The sequence below is a fragment of the Cynocephalus volans genome, chromosome 3, assembly GCF_027409185.1.
Source record: "Cynocephalus volans isolate mCynVol1 chromosome 3, mCynVol1.pri, whole genome shotgun sequence".
Taxonomy (NCBI): Eukaryota; Metazoa; Chordata; class Mammalia; order Dermoptera; family Cynocephalidae; genus Cynocephalus; species Cynocephalus volans.
In genome coordinates this window covers 84,460,515-84,480,373 of record NC_084462.1, presented here as the reverse complement: position 1 = coordinate 84,480,373, position 19,859 = coordinate 84,460,515, and the positions used below count along the sequence as shown (strand labels likewise).

At 35.0% G+C, this 19,859-nt stretch overlaps 1 protein-coding gene across 2 annotated transcripts in view; it reads left to right on the top strand.

The window, feature by feature from the left end:
• Nucleotides 1–19,859, top strand: part of UNC13C (unc-13 homolog C) — a 568,114-nt gene that overhangs the window by 234,364 nt on the left and 313,891 nt on the right. For both annotated transcript variants that reach the window (XM_063089570.1, XM_063089569.1), the window contains 3 exons: nucleotides 10,628–10,797; nucleotides 13,536–13,651; nucleotides 15,558–15,721. In XM_063089570.1, coding sequence (XP_062945640.1) covers nucleotides 10,628–10,797; nucleotides 13,536–13,651; nucleotides 15,558–15,721 — 450 coding nt within the window. The remainder of the gene's footprint in view (nucleotides 1–10,627; nucleotides 10,798–13,535; nucleotides 13,652–15,557; nucleotides 15,722–19,859) is intronic.

The window sequence follows — 19,859 nt, the reverse complement described above, 5'->3', positions numbered from 1 at the left end:
TACAGTTGTCCTTCTACTGTAATAGAATTCAAAGATAACAGGGTTATGGATCTTGATTCAATAACAAGTGAGACATCAGTATTGCAAAGGAAGTGGATTACATAATTCATGAGAAATCACTGAGAGGAAATGCGAAAGTTGAGTGTCTCGTGGTGTGGTATTTCCATTTGGTGGGGTCAGAGTTTAAGGAATTAAGCTGTAACCTGAGAATTTAATTTCTATTTGAAAGGCTGTTGCTGTTTTGCCTGAGGATGGCTCTTGGAGGAGGTTCCTAGCTCACGATTTTGTCAATGTTCTGCCTTCCATCCTAAGTTGAAATTAGATTATTTACAATTATTAGAAGATATTTTAAAATACAATTTTTATTGTAATGGAAAAATATAAAAAATAAAGTAAAATTTTTCATCAGTTTTATCACCCACAGTTTGATATATATACCCTTACAGCTTATTTCAATGCATATATATTTATATATGTTTATTCATGTATATTTAATATTTCTCTTATCAATGTGTCTGTTAGCAAAACCCAATAACCTATTGAAAATATTACAGAATCCTATTTGATACAATTAAAATATGCAGCTAGAAATTTTACATAATCTTTAAAAACATAATTTTTAATAGTGATATCACTTACGACTTATTTTTTTCTGATATAGTTGCAATGTGATATATATATATTTTTAAGTACTTCATTAGATCTAGTTTGATTGTAAGTGCAGTTTTCATTTTGGAACAACTGTCGTATGCTAATATACTACTTTAGTAATAACGTCACATCAGGGGATGATTACTTCAGCAGGAACTTTTTTTTTTTCAATCAAAATCAGCCAGCCAGGCTTTATTGACTTTATGAAATGCATGGGAATCTTTCTATGTAGAGCAATCCATCTCAGAATGAGATAAACTCTGACAACTTGGGTAAGGAGAATTTGGCAGTGATTGTTTTTTGTTTGTTTTAATCGTAGGGTATATGTACTGGGGCCATATCTAGGAAACTCTAAATTTAAATATATTCAAGTGGGACTACTTGCAAAGTCGGGTTAAATAATTATAAAGAAATTAGCCATTTAGATGGCTGACAAAAGAGAATTGACCAACTAGTGATTGGCTCTACAGAGATACGGCACCTATGAATTAAAAAAAAAAAAATGCAGACTTATAATAATCCTGAGTTCAGAAAGGGAAGATGTTTTCCTTTAATTTGGGAGTGAATAAAATACTTTATTCCTATGGAAACAAAACCAGTCTTCTTCAACAATGAGAAAAATATGAAATTAAAATATGAATCACTCTTTAAAAAGGGAATTTCTTTTGTGTGTGTGACCAGTAAGGGGATCGTAACCCTTGGCTTCGTGTCGTCCGCACCGCGCTCAGCCAACGAGCGCACCAGCCATCCCTATATAGGATCTGAACCCGTGGCCTCGGCGCTCCCAGCGCTTCGGTGCTCCCAGAACCGCACTCTCCCGAGTGAGCCACAGGGTCGGCCCAAAAAGGGAATTATTTTTAATTTAAGAAAAACTATAAAACAAATTACTTGGCTCTAACAGTACTTGTTTTATTTATAAAGAGTTTGTGCACTAAAATACATTATTTTCTGTTAATAAAAAAATCCAAATTTACAAACTGCTTAAACTAAACCAGGAGTCTTGGTTAGCTAATTAATCAGACTGGAAATGGTCTAGTAGAGTACAATTCAGTGAGACTGTGCTTGCTCTCTCTATTATACATGATAGATTTTTTCTCTTGTATGTAAAGATATTTCCTTGCTGTTAGATATTGTTTGCTATAAGAGACTAACATTTCCCATCTGAAATGCAAACCTTTATATTTTCATAAATGTCTTGTGAAACACATTTTAAATAGTTAAGGAATGCCATACAACACAGAAAATGTAAGAAATAAGAACAGGAATAAAGTTAACCACGGATGTGAAAGATCTCTACAATGAGAACTACAAATCACTGTTGAAAGAAATAAGGAGGAAACAAAAAGATGGAAAGATATTCCATGCTCTTGGATTGGAAGAATTAACATTATGAAAATGTCCATCCTACCCATAACTATCTACAGATTCAACACAATCCTCATCAAAATACCAATAACATTCTTCAAAGAAATAGAAAAAAACAATCTTAACATTTATATGGAACAACAAAGGTCCCTGAATAGCCAAAGAAATCCTGAGAAAAAAAATAAAGTTGGAGGCATAACACTACCTGGCTTAAAATTATACTACACAGCTATAGTAACCAAAATAGCATGGTATTGGCATATAAACAGACACATCGACTAATGGAACAGAATGGAGAACCCAGAAATCAACCCATATACCTACAGCCAACTGATTTTCAACAAAGGCACCAAGAACATACATTGGTGAAAAGGCTGCCTCTTTAATAAATGGTGCTGGGAAAATTGGATATCCAGATGTTGAAGAATGAAACTAGATCCATACTTGTTGCCATATACAAAGTCAACTAAACATGGATTAAGGAATTAAATATATGTCCTAAAACTATAAACTCCTAAAAAAAAATAGGGGAAACACTTCAGGAAGTAGGTCTGGGCAAAGACTTTATGAATATGACTCCAAAAGCACAGGCAACAAAAGAAAAAATAAACAAATGGGATTATATCAAACTAAAAGCTTCTGAACAGCAAAAGAAACAATTAACAGACTGAAAAGACAGCCAACAGAGTGGGAGAAAATATTTGCAAACTATGCATCTGTCAAAGGATTAATATCCAGAATATACAAGGAACTCAAACAACTTAACAGCAAAAAAAACAAGTAACTCGATTAAAAACTAGGCAAAGGAGCTGAATAGGCATTTCTCAAAGGAAGGTATATGAATGGCCAACAGACACATGAAAAAATGCTCAACATCACTCAGCATCTGGAAAATGCAAATCAAAACCACTCTGAGATATCATCTTACTCCAATTAGGCTGTCTAATATCAAAAATACTAAGAATAACAAATGCTGGCAAGGATGTGGAGAAAGGGGATCCCTCCTACACTGTTGGTGGGACTGCAAAATGGTGCAGCCATGATGGAAAATGGTTTGAAGTTTCCTCAAACAACTACAGATGGAACTGCTGCATGACCCAGCAATCCCACTGCTGGGTATATACCCAAAGGAATGGAAATCATCATGTCGAAGGGACACCTGCACTCCCATGTTTACTACAGCTCTATTTACAATAGCCAAGGGGTAGAAACAACCTAAATGTACATTGTCAGATGACTGGATAAGGAAAATGTGGTATGTTTATACAATGGAATACTACTCTGCCATAAAAAAGAGTGAAATACTGCCATTCACAGCAACATGGATGAACTTAGAGAAAATTAGGTTAGGTGAAATAAGCCAGACACAGAAAGAGAAATACTGCATGTCCTTGCTTATATGTGGGAGCTAGTAAAAAATAAACAAAAAAATATATAAATAAGAAAGAAAGATACAACAATCACAATAATATGTTGAACTTTTAAGAGAAAACAACAGAACTGAGGTTACCAGAAATGGGAAAGGGGGAAGGCAATGGGGGAAAGGGAAGAAATAGTAAAGGGCCACAAAAATCGACTACATTGTATAATGAAGAATATACTAATTATCCTAATTTGATCATCACATATTGCACACAGATATTGATATTCAATGCTGTACCCCACAGAAATGTGCAATCGACTGTTTCAATAACAAATAAATAAAAATAGCAAAATATAGAAAAATAAAGCTAAAAAAAGAAATAAGAACAGTTCATAAAACTTTTTCTAAATAATTTGAGATATAGTTAAACAAAATGAATTTAGTATTTTTTTTATTCTTTTCCCACTTGAGTGATTAGAATTGTATTGAGTTTCATATTACCCACAGTTGCTGCTTAATCAAAAAAAAAAAAAAGATTTACTTATTTCATTCAACAAGAATTCCAGGTATAGGTAATATGGGGCTAATATGGGGCTAAGATGGTAACACAATTATTCCATCAAAGGACAATGCTTATTCTATCTTCCTATTTTAACATCTTTAGTGAAGGCTGTTCTGTATACATGTTCCAGTTTCGTAACAGGAGAAAATAGAAGAGAGAACACCAAATGACAATTGCTTATATCTCATTGGCAGAATTTTGTCAAATGTTCATTTCCAGTTGCAAAGGAGGTTGGGAAATTGTGTAAAACTAGGAAAAGGAAAGGGGTTGTTTGAAAGATTGTTATATAAGCAAACTTAATATCTACCACCATCTGCCTCTTTGTCTGCTAAACATTTATATACAACTTTTACACCTTTATGTTTATTTTGAATGAAATGAACACATTCTCTCCCTGCCAAGGTAGACAATCTCAAAATTATAGGCGGTTTCTTCCTTGAGCTTGAAGTCCAGACCTTCGGATAGTCTGTTCATCAGCTCCAGCTTTCGTTCTTTGTTGATCCTCGGACATAAGTTAGAGACAACTCATCTTCCTCAAACACTCCCAATGTATTGTTGCGAAGAGAAAAGAAGATAGGATAACAGAAATTACGTTTTTCTCCTTCTGTAAGAGAGAAAATGAAAAATACACGACTGTTCTTGGTACATAACAAATATAGAATCCTGCTGGACAGGTATGCTTAGGACTTCCCAATCCTGGCAGCAGAAGTAGTCACATGGTTAGCTAATCTGACATGCTCTGGTACTTCTTTCTGAGTGAATTTCTTTCATCCATTTTCCTCCAAGTCCTTGGGTCTACATCTGGGTAGACCTTCTTTGCCCATTTTTTCAGTGCCTACACTTAAGATGTGTACCGTGGAAAGTGAAAGTACATGAAAAAGAGCTCTAAAAATAATTAAAAGATATTACATTATCTACAATATCCATAAACTGGGACTATCCCAGGAAATCAAAGCATGTGGTCTTCCTAGTTGGGAAGATTCTCTGCTTAGAGCCCACTTTCTATTGCTGTGAGTTCAGGGACCCAGGAATTACTTTAAGTACAGCTTATAGCCAACCAAGCCTGAGATACATTTGGCAATACTCTTTCCTGGAAAATTTATCAGCCTTCCAGGGTATGGGCTTTAAGACAATTGTATGAGATGGACACTTTGTCTCTCGGATCCTCCGTTCTGACCAATTTTTCTCCCTTAACATAATGGTTGTAGCCTTAGGCCCTGCAAAATAATATGCCAAAGTGAGAATGCAAAACCTTTAATCTAATCTTTGCCACTAAGCTCAGCCTCATTGCCACTCAGAGACCTCCTAAAGAATGATGCTTGAAAAGCCCCAGGGCAACAATTTAATCTCTTTCTGAAGTTGTACTTAGAAGCCTCTGTTTGCATAGGTACATTTTTAGATACAGAAGCAGCTGGCTTTTCTCAACACTTCATGGTTCCAAATTATGATATTCTCAGTCAATTTACATTGCAGGACACAAACAGAGTGATCTTTAGGCTAGCTGTTCTCCCTTGCAACTCTGCTTAAGGACTATTTAGATCTAGTTTGAGCACATCTCTCCTGTAGCATATTTTTGAAAGGGGCAAGATTTAATAAGCACATGCCAACATTCTGAATTTTATTCCTACCACTCCTACTAATAAAAAAGCCTCAGTTGGCATGTGGTCAGGGTTTCTAAGTATGGCAAGAGAGTCTGACCAGCTGTTTTGCTGTTGCTTATCGAAATACAGTGGCTTTTCAGCCTGAGGTGATTAAATAGTTACTGTCTGCCCCATCATTTTCACCACAGAATCAATTCCACATTTTAAGTTCTGTTACTTGCAGCTTCCCTCATGATTTTAAAATTACTACATTTAGTCAGCATGCTTAGTTGCAAACAACACAGTTCACTCTTGTTAGTCTATGCAGAGAAAGATTATTTCATAGACTATTACATCACTCAAGAATTGTTACAGAGATCAAAGCACCAGCCTCTGAAGTTACTGCATAGAAACAATGTCAAATTATTGTGAGGTTTCCTTGGAGAAAACAACAATCAATACTTTGCCCCAGTTACTAAATACAGGAACCTCTATATCAAAGTACTAACGCTTCCACTGCCACTGTGGCCAAAAGAGAAAGTCCCCAGAATATGGCCAATACTGCACTTTGCTCAATTTTGAGTTTACATCTTGCTTGAAAGCAAGGTGAATGTCTGGACCATAGCTACAAAGGAATCCGGGACTGTGAGTTATCTAGCTCCAGTCTTGGGAAGATGAGCAACATAAGGAGGGATACAGCCGAAATGGAAGTAGAATGCTCAGAGATGCTGGCATCCACAAGTGCCAGTTCCCACCACAGCATCTCAGAAGAAATCTCTGGTTTTATGTCCATTTTAGTACAACCACTATGGAAAACAATATGGAGGTTTCTCAAACAATTACAGATAGATCTTCCATATGATCCAGCAATCCCACTTCTGGCTATATACCCAGAGAAATGGAAATCATCATGTTGAAGGGATACCTGCACTCCCATGTTCATCACAGCTCTGTTTAAAATAGCCAAGACATGGAACCAACCTAAATGTCCATCAATGGATGATTGGTATATATATACACTATGGAATACTGCTCTGCCATAAAAAAGAATGAAATACTCCCATTTGCAACAACATGGATGAACCTGGAGAAACTTATGTTGAGTGAAATAAGCAGAGCACAGAGGGATAAATACCACATTTGTTCACTCATAAGTGGGAGCTAAGAGAGAAAGAAGGAAAGAAAGACCACAGTGATGCATTGGTCTTACAGAGGGAGAGAACATTCCTAGGGCTACAAAGTGGAGTGGCGAGGGTAAGGGGCAGGGGAAGGAGTTTGGAGGATAATTGGGTGGGAGACATGGGCATGCTGCCAGTATGAATCTGGCCCTCACATCATAGGCACAAGGGGTGACAATTAGCTTTGTATCTCATGAATATTCATAATAAAAAACAGAACAAACCGTAAAACCCCACCCACTGTGTAACTTCCAAGATTTGAAACAGCAGTCCCACTGCTGCCTTTCCTCCATGGGGTAAAAATGTAAGTTTTTGACAGTTTAAATCTGAAACAGAATGATAAACTTTGTTTATTTTTTAATATTCCTCAATAAGAGCTCTTTGGAAAAAAAAAAAAAAGAATGTAGGAGCTGGCCAGTTTTTGTGAGGAAAAAATTGTGACAAAGGTTAGTAATATAAGATGACAACAATTGGGGATTCTGGGTGGGGCATACAGGGATTCTCTGTGCTATCCTTGCAACTGTTCTGTAAATCTAACACTTCTGATATTAAAGCTTTATTTAATTAGAAAATAAAAATAGAATCAATGAGAAATGCAGAGACACTCAAACTCTCTTAAGCAAAATTACAAATATATTTATAGGGGGCACATCATTGATTATTTATATTTGTCCTGCATCCATTAATATCACATAAACTTTATTTTAACATTAAATAAAAGAGTTTGGTTGAGTGAATTGTCTAATCTGACTAAGTCTCACTTGTTTTTAGAATATCAATAGATGCTCAATAACTAACTGCTAAGTAGGTGACTGGTTGAATAGACGAATATATAAATGAGTGAGTATTGATCTCTTGATGTCATACTAAAAAGAAAAAATACAAATTAATGGAGAAACTTAATAATGGAATTATGAGCAGTAATTTGGAAGGCATACTTCTACTTGGTACAAAAAAAGAGCTATTGTCTCTTCCTCCTCTTGCTATATGATATATGTGTACATATACACACACACACTTATAGTGTATATGTGTACATATATATTTATGAGTTTTGTAGAAAGTGACATTATAGAATGTGTGTGTATATATATGTGTATGCATATGTTGTTATTGTTTTATATGGATTACTATTTGTATAAATATTTAACCAGGTAAAAAATTTGTCTTATTTTTATAACAAAAACTAGAGCCTCCAAAAATTCTTTTTTAAAATGAGGCAAGATATTTTACCTAGTTAAGAAACAGTTTCTAGAATTGTTTACCAATATTTATTATCTAGAGCTTCCTGTTTATTGTACCTGCTATTTGTAGGTATAAAATATATCAGATTTCTGTCTCCTAGGGTTTGCATGAACTCTGGTGTTTTATTTTATCAAAAGGTGACAAAACTTATCATCTTTCTGCTTTTGAAATGTTTTGAGTGTTCAGTTTATGACAATGACAACTATTTTTCTGGCTACTCTAAAATTTCTTTCAATTTGTTTCTAAGGTAAGAATGAAGCAAATAGACTGGTAGTTGGTTTTTAGTTTCTACCTACGCTTTTTTTTTCTTTTGATAGCAAACAAATTAGAATCTTAGCCATTTTTAACATATGTTTTGAGCAAATTACCAAAGATTTTACCATCCAAATATCTTTGCTACAATTATTTCAGGTGTGTGTTTATATAGTTAATCTGGAATTCTGAGTAGATGGGAGACAGCTGTGCTGTTAATCATTCTGCCTGTTCCCCTTGGTTGACAGCGGGCTTTGTTAGTTGCCATGGACACAGTATCATTCATTAATTCTTCCTCCCTCCCCACTATTTCCACCATATTTAATAATAAAATAACTCTCAAAATTAGATACTTTTTATGAATATGATGTTTCCAAATATGGTAAAATTATTTTTCCTTTACATATAATAAAAGAATTATATCGTGGTGAAACTCGGCACATTTTTTTAGTAAATATTTATTGAAAGATACATGCCAGAGACATAGGCTCTAACTTTACAAAGGACTTATGGAATAATGACATTATAATAATAATGACTATTACGGATCAAACACTATGCATCTGGGACTGTGCTAACTGTTATCTGCTTACTTTTCATAAATATCTTGTAAGATAGATATTATTGTCCACTTTTTATAGATAAAAATATCAAGATTTATAGAAGTTAAGGCAGGTAGAAATAGTATTTCTCAACCCTATCAGACTCAATGAAATCTTTACATAAAACAATTCATAATGACCCATTTTATGCTGAAACAAAATAATATATAATGAGCCTATCTAAAAATAATTTAAAAATCAATGGGCTTTATATCTTCACTAATGCCCAATGGGTTATTTAAAATCATGCATACTGTCCTGTACCTGGTGGGGTATACAGATCTCTGACTTAACCCACTGAATGCTAGTACTGCCCCTCAATGTTTGTGATGACCAAATAGTGGGACTACAATTTGCACACAGGCATGTGAAACTCCAGATCTTGTTCTTATTTGTGCTGTGTTATCTTGCCTCATACATTAATGGGAGAGACATGCTGTCAGGAGTTCTTAAATAAATTTTGCACTGGCAGTCTCGTGAAGACTATGAATGCCTTTTGAAAATCAAGAGGTTTTCTTTTAATACAAAAAAGAAAATTTATGAAATTGAAAATCAAATCAATTATATTGAAATATAGTTTTAGTACAGTAATGATAGGTATAAATAACATTTGAAGTTTCATAACACTTGTAACATTATATGTAAATATGTGTGGTTTTATCGATGATAAAATACTGCTGTGGTTAGTTGCCCATACCAATAATTGAAAAAATAAATAAATAAAGATGAGGTCATTTTATTTTTTTTTCAATCCAAGTTCAGAGATGCTCAGAACTCATCCACAAACCTCTGGTTAAAGACCCCTGTGCTACAGGGAATGCAACGTGCAGAGTAAATTGGGAGCTCAGGGTTGATCATGAGGTTAAATAAGCTGTAGGACAAGTGATACAGAGCAGGTGACTAGCTAATTCTTAAAGGATGATTAGTTAACAGGAAGAGAAGCATAGGGAAGAGTGTATACAAAAGTCATGGTGTCAGGAAAAACCATTATATATGTGGGCAATTCTAAGTAGTTTGCTTCTACAAAAGGGGGTGGAGGAAACCTGGCAATAAGGGATGGACTAGAACGTGCAGTTTATTCTTAAAACCAGAAGGATTTTGCTCTAATTATACTTGATTTACAATATCTTATACTCTTACTGGGATTTTTAGTTTATTAAGTTACTTGCACATAACTATATTGTCATTTTCTCGTCTACGAAGTCCACTTCCTCAACACCTATTGCAATAAAATTAGTTTTATGTTTATGGTGAAGAATTTTCTGAGCATGGATATTGTTCAAGATTACTGTCGCAAATAGCAAATATGGTCTAAGTGAAAATACCCCAAGCAAAGATTTATGAGCCATATTTCATTATATCTAGTTAAGTCAAAAGAAATAGGATGGAAAAGGACAAAATTCTCCCTTATTAACATTATTTAACTAATCAAACTTTTCTTCAATATACAGGTGCTCCTCAACTTAATGATGGAGTTATATCCAGATACACCCATAGAAAATTGAAAATATCATAGATTAGAAGTGATTTTTGACTTATTTTCAATTTATGGTGGCTTTATCTGGACGTCACCCCATTGCAAGTAGAGGAGCTTACTGAATGTGTATCACATTTGCACCCTTGTAAAATCAAAAAATCTAAGTTGAATCATTATAAATTGGGGACCATCTGCTCCTGCCTTGAGGACCTGTAACATTCCATGGATGGCATGAGTTAGTGGGAATACACTATGCCTTTTTCAATTAGATAGATTTAAGATAAATTGCTAACATCAGATGCAACTTACAGCAGTTATCAATGGTTGTTAACTTATCCACATTTATTTTCAGTGAGTGCCACAACTCCACAGATCGAATCAAAGTCAGAGTGTGGGATGAAGATGATGACATTAAATCTAGAGTCAAGCAACATTTCAAAAAGGAGTCAGATGATTTTCTGGGACAAACAATTGTGGAAGTGAGGACCCTGAGTGGTGAAATGGATGTCTGGTACAATTTAGGTGATTATCTTTATATCTTCTTGAAAACAAGTTAAAGAGAATTCCAGAATATCTGTGGCATGTATTGTATCCCCATATACGTAAAAATAACTAATGCCTTTCTAGAGCATTCGTTGGACTTTGGATGGATTAGTTTCATTGGCAACTAAAGGCTATTCAAAGTCATTATTATTCAAAGACTTTGGTAAATTTGAGATGAAAAGAGAGAATTCTTTCACAGAATCAACTAGATATCTTTTGTGAGAAAAATATTACCCCATTCTTAATTTTTAATTCATAAAATATAGCTTCCAAAACCCTTGCCACATGTGTGGAGAACAAATAATCAACCTATGAGTTAAAGGCTGTTTGATTTACTTTCTTCTGGTCCATTAGTGAAATTTTCACAATAAAGAAGAAATGTATTTTAGATTTCTTTCAAATGATGTAAAAATAGGCTTTAGTTGGCAAAGCCAAGTATGTATGTAGACTTATGCTGGGTTTGATGATGAAGATATTGAGAATATGTTTAACTGGCATGATTTTTTAAATGAAATTTTATTATAGAACCATGAATTAAAGACAGGTTTTAATTAGACCTTTACTAGAATCAAATAATAACCTGGAATCTTCAGTGGTGATTTAATAATAGTAAAAATATATTGGTCATCTCAGTTTCTGTAAAGAACATGTTCCAAAGATTTCTTAATCATATCCTCTAAATGTTTTAATTAAACTATTGAGGGCTGGCTGGTCATGAATCAAAGAGGAGTTGACATGGTCCCCAGGTTACAAAGAGTTACCACTTAGGATACCAATATATTTTAGAAAATTAAGAGAGTTTTTGCCTTCTTTACAACCTACATACTTCAAGTAATGTAGTAGTTGACAAAGTAAAGGGAGAAGGTCATAAGAATTTAGTAAAAATATAAATTATATAATAATTTTAAAAAGAGAGATATTTAACTTATTAGGACACAAATAATTCAAGGTAGACTAAGAACTGGTTATAAAAATTTTTATTTTAAGAAATCTTTCATAAAGAAAATTGTACTTCTACATTACTGGAGAGGAATTTTTACCTCAGTTAGGAGCACCCTCCCACATCTTGTTTAAATTATTAAATAACTTTACAAATGAGAACAGAGACGTTAGGTGAAGGTGAACTTCAGGCCCATTAACTGCAATACTCACAAGCTATGTTTTAATAAGGAGATTACCTATAAATGAACTGCTTTTCTGTAATAAGTTAACACATCCTTGAGTTGAGGCACTCAAGTTATAATTCAGAGCAGAAATTCATCAAATTTGTTCTTTTGATGAAACGTGTATGGGTACATTCAGTTTGCCAAGGAACTTAAATGTGTTGTTAGTAAAATCAGCTATCCAGGCAGCTCTCGTGCTGAAAGTCCTTCAGCCTATGAGAGGGAAACATGATGCAACACGTTATTATAAGCCTTTGCCAGCTCACCCTTAGTTGGTACTTTTGTGCCCTCATGGCTGATGTTTAAACCTTTGAGAGAGAGAAAGAGAGAGCACAAGCAGGTTTTAGTTTGTTTAGCTTTGTGTAAAATCCCTCAGTAGGTTCAATTCACACAAATACCATATTTTTCATTCTTTGTACAACTTTCTTCCTTCCTCACCACTTAGAGTTTGTTCCACCATGCAAAGAAAGACATGGCCAAGAGCCCTGGGCGTCCAAGCAGAGCCTGCTTCCCATGGATCCCTAGGGACTGCGATAGTTAAAAAGATAGTCAAAACCTCCTCTACAGCTCTGAAAAGAGGTGTGTGACAGCAAGATCCCAGGACTTGCATTTCTCTGGGCTCTAGCAAAGAACTTTATTTGTCAAGAATCAGCTATCTTAGCCAGTAGTAAAAATGTTCAAACTCTTGGTACTCCTAAAGGCAGAATCTTTGCAACACAATGACTATTAAGTAGTGTGAATGAGAAGTCAGCAGGCATTCCACAAGAGGAATATACGACTGTATCTTATATGGTAAAAAACAGTTATGTGTAAGAGGGCAATTAAATAAGTCTCCAGCACTGACTATGTCACTTTACTAAATCCTATTATTCATGTGTGAAACGGATCAGCTGACCTCTTTATATTTCTTCTCTGAAAGAGGCGTCAAGCATAGGTGCCCCACCTACATTCACATGCTAGGAACTGTGTGACTATGCCTTTATTTCTCTCAAAGCTACTGATCAGTTCATACTGGACACACATGCACATTATTTGACCGATTTGATGATACTGATTCCATTCTAATCAACATTCAATACAATATTTATAAGTAAACACATGCTGTAGGCTAACTGACAATGAAAATTATTAACAGATTTTTTTGTTAATCAGAACTTTGGCTCATCTTTTACGGCCCAGAAAGAGAAGAAACTGAATGGTGGAAGCTTTTAGATAAAGTACTTTCCTGGTTAAGATTATACTTTAGTTATCTTGCTTTTAATTGCCAAATACTTGTTCAATGTCATTGTATAAATTTATCAAGTATGCAGAAATTTATATCAGATGGCGGGGTCCTTCTGGTAAGTTTTTTATTTGAAGTGTCTATAAGGCAGTCTGACAATCACAATGACAAAACAGGCAACTATTTTAAATTGTATTTAGGGGAATCATTATGATTACTTAATAATGAAATCTGACCTAGAAAAATGGCTTTTAATCACTTCAGCCTTTCTTTAAGCTTTTGAGAAACTGTATTACTTTGCAAATGACTGACCAACTATTTTTTTGTATCAGAGAAACGGACAGATAAGTCAGCTGTATCTGGAGCCATTCGATTGAAAATCAATGTGGAAATAAAGGGAGAGGAGAAGGTTGCTCCCTATCATATACAATATACATGTTTACATGAGGTAAATCAATTGAATTTTATTAATAATAAAACCCTAGGAGAAAATGGTTTTGATTATGGATCAGAAAACAAATTCTTTTAGTTGAAAATATTCATTGCATTAGTTTTGTGGAGTTGTTTCTGAAGTTCTGACTTTACACGATAGCGGGTGATGTGGTAGGATACCATAAACCCTGTGTATTACCCTCTGAAGAACTGTCCTTTAATGAGAGTTTACAACAAGCCAATGAGGCAGGTATTAATAGGCAATAAGATGACAATCAAATTAAATTAAAAATTAAATTACCATTAAATTACCATTCTTCCAAAGAAGAAGAAGAGTGTTCAAATGTATTCATTAAAGAAGCGAGTCATGACAAATATTTTGGAAGCATTTGAAAGTACAGTATTTTAGTCATGCTGGAAAAATCCAAAGCATTATTGTTTTTGAAAACTGAGTTAGCGTTCAGGTTTTATTGAAGATTTAATTAGGAACATTATTTATAACTAGAAATATTAAAATGCTGATGCTATGTCAATGGCTTTTGGGAAACTATGGGATAAGCAGTGATTCTTTCTTTTTCTGAGTTACAACAAAGGGCTTCAGACAGATTGACGCCTCCTCCATTTTAACTATTCTTTCCACAAACATATATGGGTATGGAGGGAATCAGAACGTGATTACCCACCAATGGATAGTGGAGAATACACCCACCCAAAAGGTAGGCCTGGTTGGCTTGGAAGGAGGTGGAGACCATCCAATACTGATCCGAACAGCAAGCTCACCAGTTCCCTTTGGTGCCTCAGTATAGATACAAGACGAATAATCTTGGGCCTCTAACGTATGCTTTGCATCCAAGAGGTTAGATGTGTCATTGGAGACTTTCTCTGATGCAAATGATACTTGTCCCATACACCAAAAAATATGAGGTGAAGCTAAGGAATGTAGCTTTCCCCATGTGCAAAGAGGTTAGTGAAAGTACCTTCCTAAGAAAGAAAAAGACATCTCAAAGACAGCTATGCTTTCTTGCATATTATCTGTTCTAAATACGTAGGTGAAAATTTATGCATGTAAATATTTGTGCCCTATTTTACTAAAAAAGAGATGAGAAAGTATTTAAGTCATTTACATATTACACAGTAATGAGGGACAGGCTTAATTTTGTGACTGCCTTCTGGTCAGTGATATCATTCCTTCAAGAAAGGTGGTTCAGTTTTCAGACCAATAAAAAGAAATCCCTTAAACTGGTATGATGGGGAACTCTGCTCTTAAAGTTTGGGCAGAGAAGATTGAGGATCAGAGAAACAGCATTAAGATTCACTTTTCAGGGTCTTTTCTGCAGCTCCAAGAACGTGAAGAACTAAAATCTAAGACAGGTGCCTTTGGTTGACCCAGGCTGCATATGTGTAGCAGTTCCCAAGCTTGTTAGAAGCAAAAAGGAATTGAGAGTGGTGATTTTATTTAATTACAAAATTCTCAAACATTCATTTTCAACCTCAATGTATTGCCCTGACTCCTACCGTTTCACAGCCACAGTCGTTTAGTATCATTTACGTAACTAAATTCTGTATTAACATAGCCAAAATCACATTGTTCATCCAGGGTGCTATAATTCACTCAAAGTCCAAGGAGGCAAAATTTGTTCCATCGTGTAAAAATGTTTACATGCAAAAACTTATACTTCCTTCTGGAAATGGTTTGGTATCTACAAAGCATTTGAATCATTGATTCTGTATAGACCAGGCCAAAGTCAAAGCAGATTTTACATAAAAGATGAAGTTAGTTAAAATAAAAATCCAAGATATTCCTTTTGCTTGTAGATGTTGATGAAATATTAGAATGATGATAATGCTAGTGCATTATAGTGAAAGTTATTGTTAAGTATTTCTGAGGAATCACTGAACGATTAAAAACTGCTTGCTTTTAGAATCTGTTCCACTACTTGACTGAAGTGAAATCTAATGGTGGAGTGAAAATTCCAGAGGTCAAAGGAGATGAAGCCTGGAAGGTTTTTTTTGATGATGCTCCCCAAGAAATAGTTGATGAATTTGCCATGCGTTATGGGATTGAATCTATTTATCAAGCTATGACGTAAGTACCATAAAACATTTACATGATCAAAAATCCTCATTGAAAACTAAAGAAAAAAAAAAGAATGTTTATCTCACTTCTAATTCAAATGAAACATTGATTAAAAAGGTGATTGCAGCTGATTGTGCATGTTTGATGCTATCTTCTCTTTTACAACTGTAAAGTATTAAGGATTTGGTAATTTACTACCGCCATTCCTCCAACCCTTGTTCTGCTCTCCAAGTGTGGTCCCTTGACTAGTAGCATCAGCAGCTTCTTGGAAGGTAGAAATGCAAATTTCCCACTTCACCTCAGAATCAGAAAATCTGAGGGTAGAGCTCAGCTCTCTTTGTGTTAACAAGCCTTCCAGGTGATTCTCATATTCTAAACTTTAAGAACCAATGCTTTATGATATCTGAGGAAACTAAAGCCCGGATTTGTCCAAGGTTAAAAAGCCCGCTAGTGTCAGAGACACATCCACAGCCATTATGGTGTCTTCTCTCAAATATTAGACTATGTCTTTTCAGTAATTCCCACATTTATGTCAGCTGCTAATTCAATAAAACAAAGATCTGGCACCCATAGAACCCAAATGCTACAGAACTGACTTATACAAACATCTGATCCTTACTGAGGAGTTTCAGTGTGGTTTTAGAACTGGGTCATTACTTACCCACAGTTTACTTTTTGAGATCTGCTCTAAATTTGTAAGTACATTTGGTTCAGATACATACCATGTGTAATATATGAACTACTTCTATGCATATGTTAGAGGACTTTTCTTTCATATTAACAGTAAAGTCATATTTTCATATGAACTGAATAGGTGCTGGCCCAGATAATCAGTCAGTTTCATCCATCTTAATGATGCATGTGAACTGGACCAAAATCAGGGCTCTTCTTTAAAGTTTACTTGCCTGGTCTCTCTTCCCTATGTAATAGTCTTAAATAAAATTTTTCTTGCCTAATTAACTTTGTCCTGTGCAACTTTTGATTTGAAAGTACAAAATTTACCATAACCTTGTCAGAAGAAAAAAATTGTTCTACGGTTTAAAAAAATCTGACAACTACTAAAAAAAATACTAACAATATAGATACAATCTCTTCATTTACTATTTATTGGTAATCATTTATTATTGGAAATGATTTATTTTTATTAAAAAATACACTTGTGCCCATTTTATATCAATGTGTAATATAATTGTAATCTATAATCATGTTTATGAGAGAATAGAATGAAGCCAATTAGAAGTGCACTTGAATTCAAGGATTTACAAACTGAAATCTCGAAGAGAGGAGTCATACCTTCCATTACTGCTTCATAAGAAGTTCTTAGTGAATGATAGAAACTCAATACATATTTGTAACTGAATGAATCAGAAACAGAAGTTTTTTATCGCAAGTATATTTATTCTCAACTTCTGCTGATGTATCTTTAGATGTCAGTGGTTTTCAGTTGCTAAAAGCCAACAAAGTGAAAATGAAAGTTTAATTAAGCTGATACAGGTATTTGTTTCACCGTTTATGTTGTATTTAAGTGTTTCAGAGCACATCACATTGACTGATCATTTCTGAAAATTTGGGAAGTTCCCAGGTACTCACATTTTTCAGTCAAGGGATGAAATATAGCTTTCAGAGATAGTTTTGACCATACTTTCAAAATGATACTTTTGCAACTAAACTGTAACTTGAGTCCTAAGCTATTGTTAGCCAATGACTAACTCAACTGGAAAAAAAAAAATACAGTTTATGAATAAACCTTCCTTCAAATTTAAACTGGACACTACTGAATAAGTATCTTTCTGTTGTTTTAAAACACTGCTTCAGGGGACCAAAAACATATGTACATATGTAACCAGAAAACCAAACAACCAGCCATCCAGTCACCAACAGCCACAAACACAGAACTAGACATTTTAAGCTTATTTCAGAATGACTTCCTCTTTATTTTTAAAAACACAAAATTAGGGAACTCAGCTTCAAGGAAAAAACAATGTCCTGTCTGTGTAGTAAGGATACTTACGAGTTTGGGAAAGGACAAAACTACTTAGTTTTTATGGACTTTTCTAGATAACCATTTGATGAAAAACAGAAATGACATTGCAGTGTATTTTGATATTTAGAGACCCTTTAGGCTTAGCCAAATCCCCAAGTAATTTCTTAATCTTCCTCTTTTATTAGAGATTGCTTGGTTTCTTTTAAGCACATTCTCACTTCTTTGAAGAAGGATTTGGAATAGAAATAAATACGGGGAAGTGTGTATTAAGCCAGTGAGTCTGGTAGTACATTATTAAGTTTTCCTTTTGTGTATTTCCCATCATAAAAAGAGGTTGAATCTATTTTGCCAGCAAATTTTCTGAACATTAAGACTGATCTTCCCCGTCCTCTGAGGTCCCTCCTGTTTACTGTAAATGCACTCCCCTTTCACCACAAAATATTTTCTATGAGGGCACAATTAATTAGCCCTCTCTGTTGCATAAAAATGTAGCCTTGTTCTGGTGCATTCATAAAAAGAAAAGGGATTACAATTTTCCTCCTTGGACAAGTGATTGATCAAAGACCTGAAGAATTTGTTCCCATGTGGCAAATGCAACCATCCATCTAAAATAAAAGCAATTTCCTCATTTATGGGAATAAGAATAAGAATCTGTTCCCTTTGTCAAAGGATCGCACTATTCCACATATTTTGCGTCATGGGCTCAGGCATAAAACCTGTTTCTATCATGAGAATTTGGGGAATACTTGATGTTTTTCATCTATTTATGCAAACATATGTTTTCTGAATAGTGTTCTGACAGATCAACTGTTCATCTCTGAACATACCTAGGGAATTTCATATCAGGCGTTAAGAATTAAATTGTCTTCTGGAGATGATTTTTATCAAGCAGATACATTTTTAACTAAGTGTTTAATTAGTCATTTATTGTAAAACGGAGCCCAACGTGTCTCACAAAATCCAAGATTCTGTCAGACTATGGTCATGCCTACATAACACCCAATGAGAGAAAAGCATTAGTTCAATGTTTTTGACCTTGGCGTGCTTAACAACCAGCCTGTACTTTGACACTGGCCATCTCAACCAAATTTGTATTTGAACCAGAACTGTTGGGATACAGTTTACCTTAAAGCCACCAGTCTATTGTAGCTGCTTAAGCCATGAGCCTGCTTTCTAAGGAGAGTACTGCTTAATTGAATTAATTCATTTAGTAATTATTTATTGAGGGTCAGCCATGTGCCACGATCTTTTCTAGGCATGGAGGACACAGCAGTGTACAAGAGGTCAAGAGGTCATGTTCTAGAAGATAAAATTCATTCATTCAGTAGACATTTTCTGAGTATCTAAGTGTGAGGACTTATACAGAATATCTTAGTGTGTTCAGGCTGGTATAACAAAATGTCATGAATTGGGTGGCTTATAAACAACAGAAATTTATTTCTCACAGTACTGGAGGCTGCAAAGTCCAAGATCAAGGTGCCGGCAGATTGAGTGTCTGATGAGAGTTCATTTTCTGATTCATAGGTAGCCATCTTTTTGCTGTGTTCTTGCATGGCCAAAGGAGTGAGAGATCTCTCTGAAGCATCGCATAAAAGGGCAGTAAAATCCTATTCATGAGGGCTCCACCCTCATGACCTAATCACCTCCAATGGCCCCACCTCCTGATATCATCACCTTAAGGGTTAGGTTTCAACATGAATTTTGTGGGGATACATTCAGACCATAGCACAGGGCAATAGGCATAGAGCAATAAAAGCTCTTGCCTCTGATGAGCTTCTAATTTACGGAGAAGAGAAGGAAGAAATTACATATTAACAAGACAGTATAACAGAGGTGCATGTGTAGGTGCTGTAAGAGCATAGACCTGGAGGGACCGAACCCAGGCACAGATGAGGAGAGGCATCAGAGAATGCAGGTGGGCAGCCCAAGGGTCCTGCCTTACTTGCCCTTCAATTTCTATCATTCCTCTAAATTCTATGCCTTCCTTCATTACCTTCCTGTCCCACACCACTGCCCTTGAACTCGAAATCTCCTAATTGGGCTCTAGTAATCCATAGAATCTATGAGAAGCTATGACACTTTCAGCAGAAGGAGAAGTGATCCTTAAATGTTCAAATCCCTCTTTAGTGACAAGAAAGAACAAAACATTTACTTATTACTGAA